This window comes from Cynocephalus volans, chromosome X (genome assembly GCF_027409185.1).
Source record: "Cynocephalus volans isolate mCynVol1 chromosome X, mCynVol1.pri, whole genome shotgun sequence".
Classification (NCBI taxonomy): Eukaryota; Metazoa; Chordata; class Mammalia; order Dermoptera; family Cynocephalidae; genus Cynocephalus; species Cynocephalus volans.
Genome location: NC_084478.1, coordinates 173,811,781 through 173,827,351, shown reverse-complemented (window position 1 = coordinate 173,827,351; position 15,571 = coordinate 173,811,781). Strand labels below are relative to the sequence as shown.

Here is a 15,571-nt window from a genome sequence, read left to right as displayed (position 1 = left end):
GGTGATCCTGGGGATAGGATCAGGGATGCTGGGAATGTCACTGATGGGCAGGATCACTTACATAATTTTCAAGGCCCAGCTCAAAATAAAAATGAAGTTCTCTTGTTAAAAATTATTAAGAATTTCAAAATGGTGACAGCAAAGCCTTGAAACAAGTGTTCAGAGCCCTTCTAAGCACAGGGCCTTATTTGACCCTACTAGTCAAATATCCATGACACCACCTGTGACCAATGGGATCTGGATCAGAAATGGAGACAGGTATTGTAAATAGATCTGCAATGAACATGGGAATGCATGTATCCCTTTGACATGATGATTCCCCTTCTTTTGGATATATACCCAGTAGTGGGATTGCTGGATCATGTGGTAGTTGTGTCTATAATTGCCTGAGGAACCTCCATACTGTGTTCCGTAATAGCTGCACTAATTTATAGTCCCACCAAAAGTGTAAGATGGTTCCCCTTTCCCTGTATCCTCACCAGCATTTGTTATTCTCAGTCTTTTTAACAACGGCCAGTCTAACTGGGGTGAGATAATATCTCAATGTGGTTTTGATTTGCGTTTCCCTGATGACTAGTGATGCTGACAATTTTTTCATGTACCTGTTGGCCATTTATATATCTTCCTTTGAAAAATGTCTGTCTCCTTTGCCCATTTTTTTGATTGGATTATTTGTTTTTTTACTGTATAGTTGTTTGAGTTCTTTGTGTATTCTGGATATTAATCTCTTGTCAGATGTATAATTTGCAAATATTTTCTCCCATTCCATAGGTTGTCTTTCCACTCCATTGATTATTTCCTTTGCTGTACAGAAGCTTTTTAGTTTGATATAATCCCACTTGTTTATTTTTCCTTTGGTTGCTTGTGCTTTGCGGGTCTTATTCATAAAGTCTTTGCCCAGTTCTATTACCTGGAGTGTTTCCCCTATATTTTCCTTTAATGATTTTATGGTTTCAGGTCTTACATTTAAGACTTTAATCCATTTTGTCCTTTGACTAGATAAAGAAAATGTGGTATATATACACAGTGGAATACTACTCAGCCATAAAAAAGAATGAAATTCTGCCATTTGCAGCAACATGGATGAGTCTGAAGAAACTTATGTTAGGTGAAGTAATCCAGGCACAGAAAGATAAATACTGCATGTTTTCACTCATAACTGGCTGCTAGGAAGGAAGGAAGGAAGGGGGGCGGGGGAGAGGGAAGGAGAGAATAAGTAAGGCATGAAAGAAAGAAAGAAAGAAAAGACTACAACAATATGTTGAACTTTCAGAAGGAGACAACAAACCTAAGGATACTAGAGATGGGGGGAGGGAGGGAGGAGGTTTGGGAAGTGATAGGTCGGGCAAAGAGAATAAAGAAATATAACGATTTGTAAAAATAAATATGCTAATAATAAATAAAAATTAGAAATAAAGAAAGAAATGGAGACAGGTTAGAAAATAGGTCAAGTTCCGGGTGGAAGGTCTGTCCTCACACACTGTGTTGAGAATTTTTACTGCCTTTTGCCACTTTTTAAAAGAATTGTTTTTTAGCAGCCATATTATACACTCTTTTGGAGCTGTGTCTGCCCATAATCCTTAATACAGTGTCTTACACATGATAGGCACTCAGGAAACAGGAGAGATTTTGATGTGCCAAGTTGTGTTTGGAGAGACTGCCAATGCAGGGCGAAAGAAAAGGGTGAATGTTGGATGTGATGTAGGTAGGGAGTGGGATTCAAGGTTCACGGGAAGACCAGTACATTTCTCCAGCATTAGATAATGAGGATCTGAACAGTACACTAGGGGAGCTCAAAATCATTGTAATTTGGTTGGAAAAGGAAAGCCACATGACGGTACCAAACTGCCCAATTCCTGGCCCAGGCGGTGGAGCCAGTGGCCAAGCCCTTCCCATAGTAGTGTAGGGGGAGCATTAATCAGCCCAAGATCTAAAATCAAATGATGCAAGAAAAGGAGGGCTGCAGCCCCCAGGAGTGCCTGGAGCCATGATGTGGGGAGTTGGAAAGCCATCTGAGGAAGCCAAAGAGTCTGGAGCAAGCTGGTGTCCCAAGACTCAGCCTCCCCACAGGGAAGAAGCAGGGACCAGAGTTGCCTTTGGAGTTGGGGACAACATCATGATGGTAAATTGGAGGTTGACCCTCACTCCAGCTCCTCACTTCAGCCCAGCTCCTCCCGCCTCAGCTCTCCAAAAATCTAGTGAGGACCTGCTGCTGTTGAGGCTCTGTGCTGGATGCTGGGGACATGGGAAAAGACCAGGCCTCTGGCCCCAAGAGAGAGGAGGTAAGGAGGCAACCTAAGCTCACGCGTAAGCACCAGGCACACGCTGTGTCATTACCTCATTCTCCCTCTTGACAACCTTTTGAGGAAGGTGCTATACCATCATTCCCATTTGACAGATAAGGAAACTGAGATGCAGAGAAGTCACTTGCTGAAGATCAAAGAGCTGTTATGGGTACCGCCAAGAGCTGCAGCAGGCAGAATGCTGCAGAGACTCTGCTCTTTGTCCTTGCCCTCCTTCGCCAGACACAGAGGCCCCCGAGTTTACAGTCTATGCAGATGGTGCTGAGAATGGAATGGCCAACTTGGGTGGGGTCGGAGGATCCCACAAGACCTCACAGTAGAGATGCCATCTGCAGTGTGTGGGAAGAATGAACGAAAGAGTGCCAGGCCTGCAGCAGTGGGAGGAAAGGCGTTCCTGGCAGACTAGAAGCAGGCTGGTGCTGCTGGCGCCAGAACTGAAGTGGGGAGCTGGGAGGAGGGCAGAAGTCAGCGACCCCTGTGCGCACACTGGGAGTGGTGTCTTTTCAACAGTTGTGCATACAAGGTTTGTAAAGATCATGCTGGTGGGCTACAAGACTCAGGAGGTTACTTCCCGAAGAGCCCCAAATTATTTCTCTTGCCAACCTGGTCTTCAGCTTTCTCCCCTGAATTGGGGTTTCCTTCAAAACATACACAGAGCTTTGGGCCCCAAAGCAGTCCCATTGTCATCCCCAGGTGACCTTCGCTTTTCCTCTGGAACCCTGTTTCACAGGCCCCAGGGGTGCTGTCCCCCTGGCCTTCAATGGGTGGAGGGCCCAGAGGCTCTATCATGGGCAAGGAAGACTCTTGCAGCCGTGGATGAGCAAGCAAGCCAAGGAAGGACTCTGAGAACAGGAGGCAGGCATGGAAGGGAAAGTGCCATGCTGGGGACAGGGTAAGAAGGGCAGGAACAAGAGCAGCAGGGGAGCTCAGCCCTGGCCAGGGCAGCTGGAGAGGAGCAGGCCTTCCCCCACCCTTCTTTCGCCCCCCTGGCAGGGCAGGTTGGCATTTCTGTCTGGGATGGGGGAGGGGGTACTTTCAGGGACACCTTCTCAGGCTTAATCCTCATCAATCGCCCACAAAGCAGGTGGGGAGGAGGAGCCAATCCTAGTGCTGGGCTCGGTTCTACAAGTGCAGAGAGTCCAGACCCAGACCTTGAGCTCCCTCAGAATGGTCTTGCCCCTTTCCTAGCAGTCAACCTTGTCCTGTGGTTCTTCCTGGAGTAGTGTCATCTCTCGCTACAGGCGTCTTGTCCCGCCATGCTAAATCTCCCACAGCTCGGCCTCCGAAGGGGCCCCCCACCTAGCGCTCCTTGCAGGGCCTGAAGAGTCCATCCTCTCCCCTTTCTGTGCCTTACCCACACCCATTTCCTCCCTCATCTCTCCATAGCCCCGCGAATGGAGGCGGGATTCTTCCCATTTCTCAGATTGTAGGAGGAGTAGCCGGTCTTCCCAGAGCAGGGGTGGGGGCGGGGGGAAGGTAAGTGAGGAAGCCAAGGTCACCCGGTCATTGTCGGAACGCGGCCTCGACCCGGCCCTTCTTCTGCAGGCCCGGTGGAGCCCCGGTAAGTGGGGGAGCCGAGGCTATTGGCCCGTGCCCCTCTCTTTTCGGCGGGCACTTGGAGCCGAGCCGGCCAGAATGGCAGGTGAGCCCGAGTTGTGGACAGGAGAGGGGGTTGGGCTGCACGGGGACTCCTGGAGCGGGGGCCTTGGGCGCGGTCGCTCGAGCCCTCTTCTGCGCCGGGTTTTCCAAGGTCCAGCGCTCTGGCTCACGACGGGACCGGTGGAGAGGCCGAGGGTCCCCGGTGTGCCCCGGGCCCGCCGGCCAGGCCCCGCCCTCCGGCGGCACGGGCGGGGTCAGGGGCGGCGCCGGCGGAGTGGGGCGCGGGCGCGCGGTGCTCGGTGCGCGCCGCCGCCCCTCCGGCCCAGCTTGCCGGCCCGCTCTTCCGACCCCCTAGGTCCGCTCTCGTGGCCCCCACCCCTCCTTCCTCTCCTCGGCCAGGCGGCCCGGTGCGCGGTGCAGCGCAACGATCGCGGCCTGGCGATCGGGGCACAGCGGTCGTGGCGCTCGAGGGTGGCGCGCGAGGCGCGGGGCGCGAGGCCAGACCTGGCGTGGTTGGGTGTGGGGGGCGGGCAGCGGCGGAACCCCCAGAGGAGAGCAGGGGCAGGCAGGGGGGTGCCGAGGTAATGGGCAGGGCCTGGGCGCCCAGCTGCGAGGGGTGGGGGCTGCAGGCGCGTTTCGGCCCTGGCGGGTCGGGCGACGGGGCGCCCGGGGCGGCGGGAGAGCAGCGGGACGGGGAGGGAGGGAAGGAGGAGGCGGCGGCGGGGCTGGGCCGGGGGGCTTGGCCGACGGGGAGCAGGTGGGCGGGGACAGGGGCCCTGCTGGCAGAGGCGCAGAGCGAGGTGGCGGGCTGCGTGCGCAAACAGGGCGGCCGCCTCTTGGGCCCGGAGAACGGTGAGGCCGTTTGGATTGGGTGCCCCACACCCGAGGGCACTGTTCGGTGTCCAGGGCCACCGAGCTGGGTGCGGGGCTCTGTTGGGGAGGGGGAATCTGGAGGCCCAGCTGGCCGGGCCAAGGTATTGGGGGTCTTGAGCAGACCCGCGAGAAGAGTGTTGCTGGGCCAGAAGCAGGAGTTTGTGGCCAGGTATCGGGCGAAGGTGGGCAAGGACAAGCACTTTCAGGGCTGGCATGAGTGGAAGGGGACAAGGGGGCCCCCAGAGTTCGACTGAGCATAATTTGGGAGTGGCTGTGTCACTGGATGGGTCGATGAGTCATGAGATTTGGAGATCACAGAACCCTTTCCTGGCGATCAGTTCTGAGTGATGGAAATACAAAGGGCTAGGATTTGGAGAAGTGGCTTGGAGGCCATGTCATGGGACACCAGGTGCTTTGGTGGCCGCCAGTCCCGTGCGAGGGACTTTTGGGGCAGTGTCCCAAAGTGCTATGATTCAGAAGCTTTAGCCTGGGGTGGGGTTAAGGAAGGTCTTTGTGGTGGCCAGTTCCCTGCCTCCTTTCCTTTCCAGGTGGTCAGGATTCAGCTGTGTTCCTGTGGGGAGTGGGTTAAAACTTCCTTCAGCCTACAATCAGCTTTACAGTATCCACCAGGGGCAGGAGGGACATATACATGCGTGACTGCAGCAGCATTCTCTGTCGTGGAGCCCTCACGCTTGCTGCCTCGCTGTTGCCATAGTAACCGCCTATTGATGGTGTATTTATAGGGGAAGAAGCAGGCGCTATATTTTGGGGAGGGACGGGGAGGAGGCCTTATGCAGCAGCAGCAGCAGTCGTGATGGTGACTACGGAATTGCTAATAGAGTGGGCGATGCTATGTGAGCTGTTTTGGGGAGTTTCTGGCTCCTCTGAAGCTTAAAAATGAACTAATGACTTTTGCAGGTGTCAGGAGAACACACATTCGGATCTATGATATGTGTGGGTGTTCATGCACCAAAGTCAGGCGTGTTGGGAACCAAAGGTGACTATATGTAAGCTGTTATATAATTTTTCACATAAAACGCTGCAGTTCTTTTCGATAAGCAATGGAACACATTTTTCTGTCTTCCCTTTCCAAATTCTTCTCAAATCCTGACACAACAGCTCCATTTTTCTTCAATCAAAAAACCTTGCTATTAGGCATACTATAACCACACCCTCATCACAAGAACCTTGGAGATCCATAATGGAAGCAGAGTTTCGAGATAATATTCCATCTTTGCTCTTATGAACATTGAGGGCCAACTTTCTCACAGTGGCTGGCCTGTCTCTTGACAAATTCACATGTTGATAGTTTGGGGTAGAATTGTTGTGGGGTTCAAAAGAGAAAGCCCCTTGACATGGTGACGGATGTGAGATTTGCTGTTTTTCCTTCAGCTTTAAATTTTTTGTGTGATTTGTATTCTACCTGTTTGCCAAAAGGATTAGTAGACATATAAGTACACAGTAAGACTCAGAACACATAAATAGAAAACCAGATACCACGTCGCAGGAGAGAAGTGTATGTGCATAACAGCCAGACTTCCAGGGTGCCTGTGCCTGACTGTCGGTGTTAACGCTGAACTTCCTGGCAGCCTAGGCAAAAAAGGGTAGCACAGTGGGTTACACAGTTCATGTGTCTTGCATGCAGTTAGTCATAAACCCGGAGCTTCTGCTTGGGGAGGGGAGCAGCAAGGTGATTGCTCCCAGATGTGGACAGCTTGGCCAGCTCTCTGGAATATGTGTATGAGTGGGAGCGTGTGTTGTGGGGAGGGCCAGGAGGCACAGTGTGCTGTGCCCATGGCTTTCGTACTGGCTGGGGAGCTCCTTAGCAGGAGAAAGACTTTTGGACAATAGCTCCCATGAGAGGCAACTCTTCTAGTTAGTGTCTTGGTTTTGATCATTTAAATCTGTGTCTTGGTACTTTGCTGCAGTGGTCTTATTGCAAAGAGAGGAAACATGCTCGGTTCCAGAAGATTCCAGGTATCTGGCCTCCTCGTCTGGTGAAGATGAGCACAGGAAGCCATCTGGGTTTGGGCCTGATAGATTTGGCCAGGGAGCATAAGAACACAGCAGGGTTGAGTATGGAGGTTCTGACCCTGCAGAACACATGCCCACCAAAGGTTACTGTGGGCCAGTCCCAGCCAGGCCGTGACTTTTGAGATGGTTCTTGTTGCTGTGTTAAGCTTTATTATCAGGTAACATGCTTGTCACTAGAGGTACCTGGTACTCACCATTGTGGTCAAAATTATTCAGGCCATGCCTCTTTCTTTGTCAGTTTGCTTAACCTTACCTAAGTCCCCATCTCTCTGGCCTTCTTTTCTGCATCTGTCTCTGAGGTTCTTCTCAATTTGAAGGTGCAAAGATACATTGAGGAAAGAGGAGACTCAGCCTGTAGGAGTTTTCTGTTTTTAAAGAAAAATTCAAACTTTAAGTCTTCTAGAGCTCACTGGCTCAGTATGTGTTCTTGGGGAAATAGCTGGAAGGTTTCCTTTGGGCTCTGCTGGACCTGGGAGAGCTCCAGAGAAGAGCTTGGGAAAGAATAAGAAGCAGTAGAAGCCATGAATGGCCAGTGCAGGGGAGCATCACAGCCCAGGGCCAAGAGGGTGTCCTGTAGATTTCTGGATGTGGTTTCACTGCAACGTCACTTTTCTCCTTTTGCAGGCAAGTGAGACGCTGGAGCTGAGGAGGCACCATGGCAGGTGAGTTCTTCCAAGCCCAGGCAGAGTGGCGGAGATGTCCCTCTTTCAAGTCCTTCCTAGCTTTCCTCTCCCCAGGGTGGCCGAGTAGCAGCTTTCCCCTCTCAAACCTTCGGCTGCATTCCACCTGTGGGTGTGCACCTACCCAGGCCTCTGTGAGAGCACTAATGTGACAGGTCAAGGGGCCTTGGGAAGGGTGTCTGTTTGCCAGCCAAGCCCCAGCAGCCTGGGCACCAAGGGGCTTTGCTTAACATGAGAACTAGGAAGTCCCACCAGGAGCAAATGCCACCTCTTCTTCCTCCAAAATCTCAGCTCAGACTTGTGGGGGTGCGTGGCTCATGGTGGATACTTATGGGATTATCTAGTTTTAATCCTACCAGCATCAGCTTCAAAGATGGATAAATTCTCATGACAAGGTCTCTGACTTTCTCTTTGCAAATGGATGTAGAAGACAGTGGGCGTTTATTCACTGATGACTGCAATACTCAAAATTCTTATTCTTTCTTGTTCCTGTGCACAGGCCCTCCCTCTTAGTTGGTTCCCATTTCTCCCCATATTGCCAGGGCCTTGAGCTCTGTTGGAGCCATGGTATTCTAGACAGGAGTTTCATGGTGTCAGAGCCAGTCAACCCTTCTGTCCCTTTCACAAAGAGCCAGCCATGTCCTCGGCTTGCATGCCTGGCGTCCTGCCTGCTCGCTTTGCCGGCTTTCTCTCCACAATTGTGCTTCAGTCCCTGGGCCGAGCCTGGTTTGAAGGAGCCCCTGGGCACCTCCCCATTCCAGGCCTCAGGACGCCTCTCTCTTCAGTGTTTCTGGAGGCCAAGAATGCCCACTCGGTCCTGAAACGGTTCCCTCGTGCCAATGAGTTCCTGGAGGAGCTGCGCCAGGGCACCATCGAGCGCGAGTGCATGGAAGAGATCTGCAGCTACGAGGAGGTCAAGGAGGTGTTCGAGAACAAAGAGAAAACGGCACGTACCCCCAGGGATGGGATGCTGGCTCGCAGTAGAAGCAGCCTCAGGAATACCAAGAATGGGCCCTGGTATTGCAGACAAATGAGAAGCAGGGAAGGGAAGCCCCCACTCCCCACTCTCAGCCTGGAGCATGGCCCCTGCAGCCATACGGGAACAAACAAAATGTACTTACTGTCCCTTGCCTGACTCTTGGGGGCCTCCTCACTTGGGAGCGTTGTCCTTTGTCCTTGGTGCTTTCCACAGCCTCTCTGATAGCTCTCCAAGAGCATTCAGGTGGGGAAGGTTGGGAAGCTGCCACCAGCCTCACCCAACATGATACTAGATCTGCTGTGGGTCTCTGGGGCCTCTGAGGCCCAACCAGAGCAGGAGGGTCTGGTGAGCCTCCCATGGTATCCGTCTTCCCCAGGTGTAAGCGACCCTTTTTCTCTTGCAGATGGAGTTCTGGAAGGGGTACCCAAATGCAGTGTACTCGGTCCGAGACCCCTCGCAGAGCTCCGACGCTATGTATGTGGTGGTGCCCCTTCTGGGGGTGGCATTGCTGATTGTCATCGCCTTGTTCATCATCTGGAGGTGCCAGCTGCAGAAAGCAACCCGTCATCACCCCTCCTACGCTCAGAACCGGTACCTTGCCAGTCGCGCCGGGCACAGCCTCCCCCGGGTCATGGTGTACCGGGGCACCATGCATAGCCAGGGAGAGTCCTCTGGGCACCGTGAGGCAGGGGTTACCCCCCAAGTGGTGCTGGGGCCCAGTCGGGGGGGCAGAACCACGGTGCGACTTGAGAGTACCCTCTACCTCCCCGAGCTCTCTCTTTCCAGACTGTCCAGTGCCACCCCTCCCCCCTCTTATGAGGAGGTGACTGCGCCTCAGGAGAGTAGCAGTGAGGAGGCAAGTGTCTCTTACAGTGACCCACCCCCAAAGTATGAGGAGATAGTGGCCGCCAACCCCGGCTCCAACAAGTAGTGGGAGGCGTGTCCTGTCCCATGTGAACGCCTCTTTCAGAGGCCTCCTATTTTCTTTTTAACTTTCTAAAGACTGTGCCACCACAAAACAGCCTTAGCCTCCTTGTTGCCAAATAATTCCCTAACCGTGGATTTTTAGGGAGTCAGTCATCAGAGACAGGTGGGGAGGGTGGGGGTAAGGAGCTTGCATGAGTCCAACCCCCCTGGGAAGAGCTCCAGACCAGAGATCCCAGCTCTTCCCGAACCCCCTTGAGCCCCCACCATCCTGTCCCCCCTGTCAGGGACTGGCTTCTCTTATGCCAAAGGAATCATCCAGTTGAGTTGATTGTGGCCAGAAGGCCCAGAGGCTTGGAGCCTGGGGCCGCGGGGCTGACTGGAGACCTGTCTGTGTCTGGAGCCCCAGGCCACGAGGTCAGGGAAAGAAGCAAGTCCTTTTCCTCAACAGCTCTGTGCTTTCTGTCCTGCCTTACACTGTGAGGACAGGGGCAAGTGTGAAGCAACAAACAAAACAAAGAAGTAATAACAAGTAAATGAATAATGAACACGCTAAAATGAAACAACAGAATCTGGGCCATTCCTAGGAGGCCAAGGGAAATCAATCGTAAGGACCTGTGGCACGCCCCTCCTCTGGCACACACCCTCGCAGTCCTGCCCAGGTTGAAAGGAATGTCTAGAGCAGCCTGGCAGGAGGACAGGGTGTGTACAGGATGAGGAGCAGGGGGCTGGGGGCAGAGTTACCTCCTCCAGATTGACCAAGGGACCTGCATGAACTTTGCCATCCTGTCTCTAGTGTGCTTGGCTTCCCCCAGACCTTGGCTCTCCAGACATGTGTACCAGCTGTGCTAAAACCACTACCCACTGGCACGAGCCCACTCACAGCCCTGGAGCACTCTCTCGTGGGGAAAACTGATGCTCCTGACCCTGCCCAAGGAGCACATCACCTCCAGATGGTTGGGGTACAGGCTGGGGCAGAGAGCTGAAGTTTTCTCTTTGTGAGGTTGATTGATCCATAGGACAATTAAACCCATGAGCTTGGCCTCCTGGACACTGTGCTATCTGGTTTTGAACGTTTAGGATACTTCCTTTTTTGTGAATAGGTGCATTGAACTTGAACTGTAGATCGGTGATTTCTCTTTAATGATGGTGCCCACCTGGGGAGAAGATCCTAAAGTGTCCCTTTTAAAAAATTTCCTTGTGGGTGAGCCCATGACCTGGGGTCAAAGGCCCTTCCGGGGCTTGCTCTGCCATTGCCAGGTGCTGGTCAGTTTTTAGTGAGGCTTCGGACAGCAGTGGGGCAGAGGTGACCTGCCCTTTAACTGTCAGTGACCACGCGGAAGATGCTGTTGACACCACCTCCCCCCACCCCCATCTCCATTCTCCTGGTCTTGGCACCAAACCATTTTTCCTCTGTGGTGCTTTAAAAAATGTAGCAATTTTTTGTGGGGCCCAAAAGAGTGCACGGCCCGGATCTATTGGCAACCACAGTAATTTAAAACCCACGGAGTCGACAAGCTTCTTCTGTCTAAACAACGCTCCAAGGCAGACATTGACACTCATTCTTTGAATGCAACCCTGCCTGGAGGCTACAGATGACTTCTAGAGGCCCCTCCAGTCCTGGGACTTGCCACAGAACGTGGTTGAAGTCAGGAGACCTATGTTCTTACCCCAGTGCGGCCAGGGCTTGGACAGCTTGACCTTGTGGCTGGGGCTTCTCACTCTTCCCCCCACCTCACACACCCATTGGAGGCAGACTGAGCTAACTGAGGCTGTGAAGTGCTTGAAGCACCAGGGAGCCAGTGAGCTTTGCCCTTAGGGAGATTTTTCCAGAAATGTGTGGGTTATAAGGAAGCAGTCTTAGCTGAGTCTCCACCTGGGGAGAATTTCCTGCCAGTTGACTCTCCCTGTCCCCGCCCCTGCCCCCCAGCACTCCCTGATACCAGAGATGCTGACCAAGTGGCGTTCCACCTTCCCTTCCTCCCTCCCGCCCCTGGGCCTCTACTTTGCACTCCTGGGCTTCCTCACAAAGGGATTTGGGGCCCAAAAGGCTCCTGCTTTTTCCATGATGGAGGCTGGGCCTAATCCCAGTCAGCCATGTTGGAGGACCTGGGGGAACCTGAAGCTCTGGGGCCAGCCCCGGCTATCCCAGTATTTTCTCAAGCAGGTGCCCAAGTGTGATGTGGGAGCACATGAAAAGCTACTTCCCCCAGTTAGCAGAGAGCCAGGCATGGGCCCCACCGATCAGAGCCAAAGGGAGGGTGCCAGGAAATGCCCTGTGTTGCTGGAATCTGTTGAGCCCTTCCCTGCCCAGGTGCCCCATAGCTCGAGACTGGGTGGTGATGGGAGACAGCAAGAAGCAGAATCCTGGGGAGTGGCCCCTGGAGGGCAGCATGTGTCCTCAAGGGCTGGGGACAGGTGGCAGGAAAAGCCAGAGGCAGCCGCTTAAGGCCTGTGGTCTCTGGTTCAGGTGCTTCGCAGTGTTTTTCAAGGTGGGGTTGTGCCATCCATGGTCTCTGGGACGGTGTTCGCCGCAGACTGTAGAAAAAAGACTATACAGTACCCAGTGGGCATAACTCCCCGTGGTGCACATTTGGCTTTTATGAATGCCCTGTACATATCTTTTCAAACTCTGTCTTTGTATGGACGTTGATTTGATACAATGCTAACTCTTTGGTAGCCACTCTATTGTTTTTGGACGTGTGTGTACACACGTGTGCACATTGCCTTTTCTCATTGCTTATCTGAAACAATAGCCGGTGTGCAGCTATATTTGTACCAGGAGGGATCCGGTCTGAAGGGAGGAATGTCACCTCCCGGGGCTGGCAGCCTGATGACAGGGCCCCAAGTGAGGAAAGCCAAGATTAGCTGTGGGAGCCCCCCCAGCGTGGCCACCTTCTGCCCCCTCACAAAAGACTTTGGACGAAGACGAAGCAGTTCCATCGTGTGAGCCTCCGCCCTGTGGGCCCCACTCGCACGCCCTTTTGGCACAGTGCCCCCGCCTCGGCTGTTTTGTGGTGTCAGCAGCTGAAGGAAATCTGAGCCCTCCTGGGCATTTTTTTTTTTTTTTTTTTTTTTTTTAAAGATGTGTGTCTGTAGACTTTGGGAATGGCGGGGCTAATTATTTAGATATTTTTCATTTAAAAAAAAGAGAAAAGGCTTTAAAGAATTCCTTGAAATATGACTGTCACTTGTTTTCAACCAAAAACTTTTTAAGACTTTTTAAAACAAAAATCACAATCTTGCCTCTCCCTGCTTCCCGTCGCCTCGGGTCTTCAGACAAAAGCACAATAGCCAGAGTGGGACGCACAGCTGCCGGCATGCACACCCCGCTTCCCTGCACAGCTGTGTTGTGCCCTGGCCGAGGGGCCTGCGATGCCAATCCCACTGCCACTAGTGTGAATTCCTTAGGGTGCTTCGGAGAACAGGAATCTGCCCCATTGGTTGGACATTGTCTTTTTGGTAGCCCGAATATGAGGAATTTGGGACAGGGAAACGTCTTTTTGTTAAGTGGTTGGAGACAGATGCTTCTCCTGTCCCAGTGATTGGAGACTCCCAACCCTCAGCCAGAGTTCATCTTCAGACAACCAAATGGCATCTCATGTGAGGCAAATAACACTGACACTGCCTCTAGATTGTTCTTTTGTCCAAGAGATAGAGAGATCGTGGAGAGAGGCTCTCTCACTCATCGAGTGTGTGTGTGTGTGTGTGTCCTGTGTCTCGTGTGTGTACACTCATTTTCAAAGCTGCTGGTCCAGGCTGCTTTTCAGCTTGAGAAGTAATGAAGCTCCATTTTAGGGCTTTGCCCATTGAAAAACAAGCACATCCTTCCCACTGAACTCTACTAATACTAATCAGTATAATTAGCTAATTTAAAAGTACTGTAATTAGACTGCCTGCATCTACAGTCAAAGCCCATTCATTTGAAGGCCACTAATTGAGAACTTAGAGAAAACCACAACTTAAGATAATTCACAGTAGCTGCAATTCTTGCTACATAAAAATATTTTAAATATTCTTCCCTTTAGCCAATTTTCAGGGGCTTCCGTGTAAGAGGAATCCAGTTTAAAATGAGTACCCTTTTCAAAGAAAAGGGCCAAGATATTAAGGATCCCTTCACCGTGCCTTCAGCTTTGGGGTTCAGCAATTCTCGTTGTGTCAGGCTCCTTCTGTGCGGGGGGTCTTTTGTTCTCTCTCCATATTCCTCCATCTCTCTCTCCACATCCAGGATGTCGGGTATTGCAGCCTTTCATTCTACTCCTTTATTTATCCAACGAATAACAAAGTTTGTGAACTAGACTACAATTTAAACTAATACATGTATGTATCTTTGTAAATATCCTGTAAAGCGGATGTTTTGCTATCAGACTGGCCACTCCCACCATTTGCCCCTAAATGTTCAAACATAGGGAGCTTTTCCTTTCACAGGCTGTGGGTGGCTAGTCTCTTCCTAGCAAGAATTTCTCTGACAAAGATATTCAAACAGCACACCCCCTCGGGCTCAAAGCCTCAACAGTCCTTTCACTGTCCTGATATCTGACTGCTGAACGGTGCCTGCCCTTCCCCCGCCCCCAGCCGGGCATTCAGGCAGACATTCAGGACTGGGACAAACCAACCAGCTGCTTTTGCCTCCCAATCGTCTCCCCTTACACATGCCGCTTTCCCAGGCCCGAACACACCTGCTGTTTCACTCTGTAATTGTGAATTTGTGACAGTGGAAACCCTGATATGTGCAACTGAGCTTCTAGAAATGATTGTTGTGAACCGGATTCATTTTGGCACCACTTGAAACTGTGCTCGTCTTCATGTGTTGACCCACATCAGCTGGGCAATCTGTACATTCAGTACCACGTCGGGATTTCACTGGAGCCTGGGGGCAACAGACACACTTGCTTCTGATTTCTCTCTCTCTTTTTACAATTGTTGAGTTTAGCTGTTAAATTTTGTCTCTTTATGTACAAGAAGATAATGAATAATAATAAAGAGCAAATGACATCCACTTCTGTTTTGGATCCTCGTCCATCTTGGATCCCTGCTGACTCCCCAACTTCCATGGGGGGTGGATGGTTATGGGTCAAACTTGTTCTTCCAAAGGTAGGACTGTAGATAAGGAAACAGCCCAAACCAGTTTAGGAGCAGGAAGAAGAGGTGTCCTGGGTCCTAAAGTTTGTCCTCATGGTGTGTAAGATGATCTGTCCCACCCCCCCCCCATGAGGATAGTAAGATCTGTCACAAATCAGGGTTGGCAACTTCCCTGTCACCTGATCCCTGCTTACTGACAGAGGTGCCCCTTGCTAGATGGATGCCCTGCTTGGTTTCGGAGCTGGCGGTGGAGCAGGAGTGAGAATGTTTCCTGTGCACTATGTAGGTGGGACACAATACTCAAGACTTTGCCCTGGCTGGGCTTCCTGAATTCTGAGCATGGCAGGGGGCAGGGCCTATTCAGAGGGCCTCTGTATGGTAGAAACATGATATTAGCCCCAAAGACTCACAGCTGTTGGTGTGGAGCAAAATATAGCCATGGGAAGTCACTGGCCCAAGGTGTGCCAGCACCCAGGAATGAAAGTAACCCATCCCTTAGTAGGGAAAACCCTGGCAGTGACGGTGCAATGGCAATGAATTTGGGGGCCTACTTAGAGGATCGAATGTGGAGGCTAAATGCCAGGAACTGCAGCCAGAGGCTTGGGTTTTATTCTTGTCCCAGACTAGCTTAGCTGAGTGATGTCAACCTTCTGGGGTCGCTGGGAAATCAAGCGAAAGCTTTTCAAGCAGCCCCCAGATAAGGGTCATGTTCCAAACATGGGTTTTGAACTTTAGGCTCTTTTGCCAGAGACAAGTGTTCTAGGTACTGGCTTAGGGTCCCAGGCTAGCCCATGCAAGGAAGCTAATACATGAGGAAGGCCTCACGGCTTCTCTGAGATGCTGGCAAAGACAAGGGGCACCTTGTCAGTCTCAAACCAAGCTGCAGAGCAGTTTCTTGCTTGCCACAGCTGAATGGACTAGGGTTAGCTCTCACAGGTCCCCACAAGGTAGGTGGGGTTGGGAGAGGAGAAGTGGGATTTGGAGTGGTTTTCCTAGGGTTTCTCTGTGGGAAGTGATGTGAAAACTCAAAGCCTCCTCCACACAGATTTTTCTAATAGACAAAACATTGTTTTCAGGAACCACAAGACTGGCAGCTC

General features: G+C 51.8%; 1 protein-coding gene across 4 annotated transcripts; it reads left to right on the top strand.

Moving 5' to 3' along the window:
* Positions 1–4,178: 4,178 nt before the first annotated feature.
* Positions 4,179–14,391, top strand: PRRG3 (proline rich and Gla domain 3). Of its 4 annotated transcripts, none has more exons than XM_063083835.1 (4): positions 4,179–4,257; positions 7,434–7,471; positions 8,275–8,435; positions 8,872–14,391. In XM_063083835.1, the coding sequence occupies exons 2-4, from the start codon at positions 7,465–7,467 to the stop codon at positions 9,397–9,399; spliced, it is 696 nt and encodes a 231-aa protein (XP_062939905.1). In that variant the 5' UTR covers positions 4,179–4,257; positions 7,434–7,464; the 3' UTR covers positions 9,400–14,391. The 4 variants fall into 4 exon arrangements, with proteins under 4 accessions (XP_062939905.1, XP_062939904.1, XP_062939906.1 ...); XM_063083834.1 differs by having other exon boundaries at positions 8,251–8,435; XM_063083836.1 differs by lacking the exon at positions 4,179–4,257 and adding an exon at positions 4,428–4,483.
* The last annotated feature ends 1,180 nt before the right edge of the window (positions 14,392–15,571 follow it).

Bases quoted from the DNA above. Each gene is read 5' to 3' on its own strand.
- PRRG3 (XM_063083834.1), top strand. The intron at 8,436-8,871 runs GCACGTACCCCC...TTTCTCTTGCAG, and splicing joins TCGAGAACAAAGAGAAAACG to ATGGAGTTCTGGAAGGGGTA.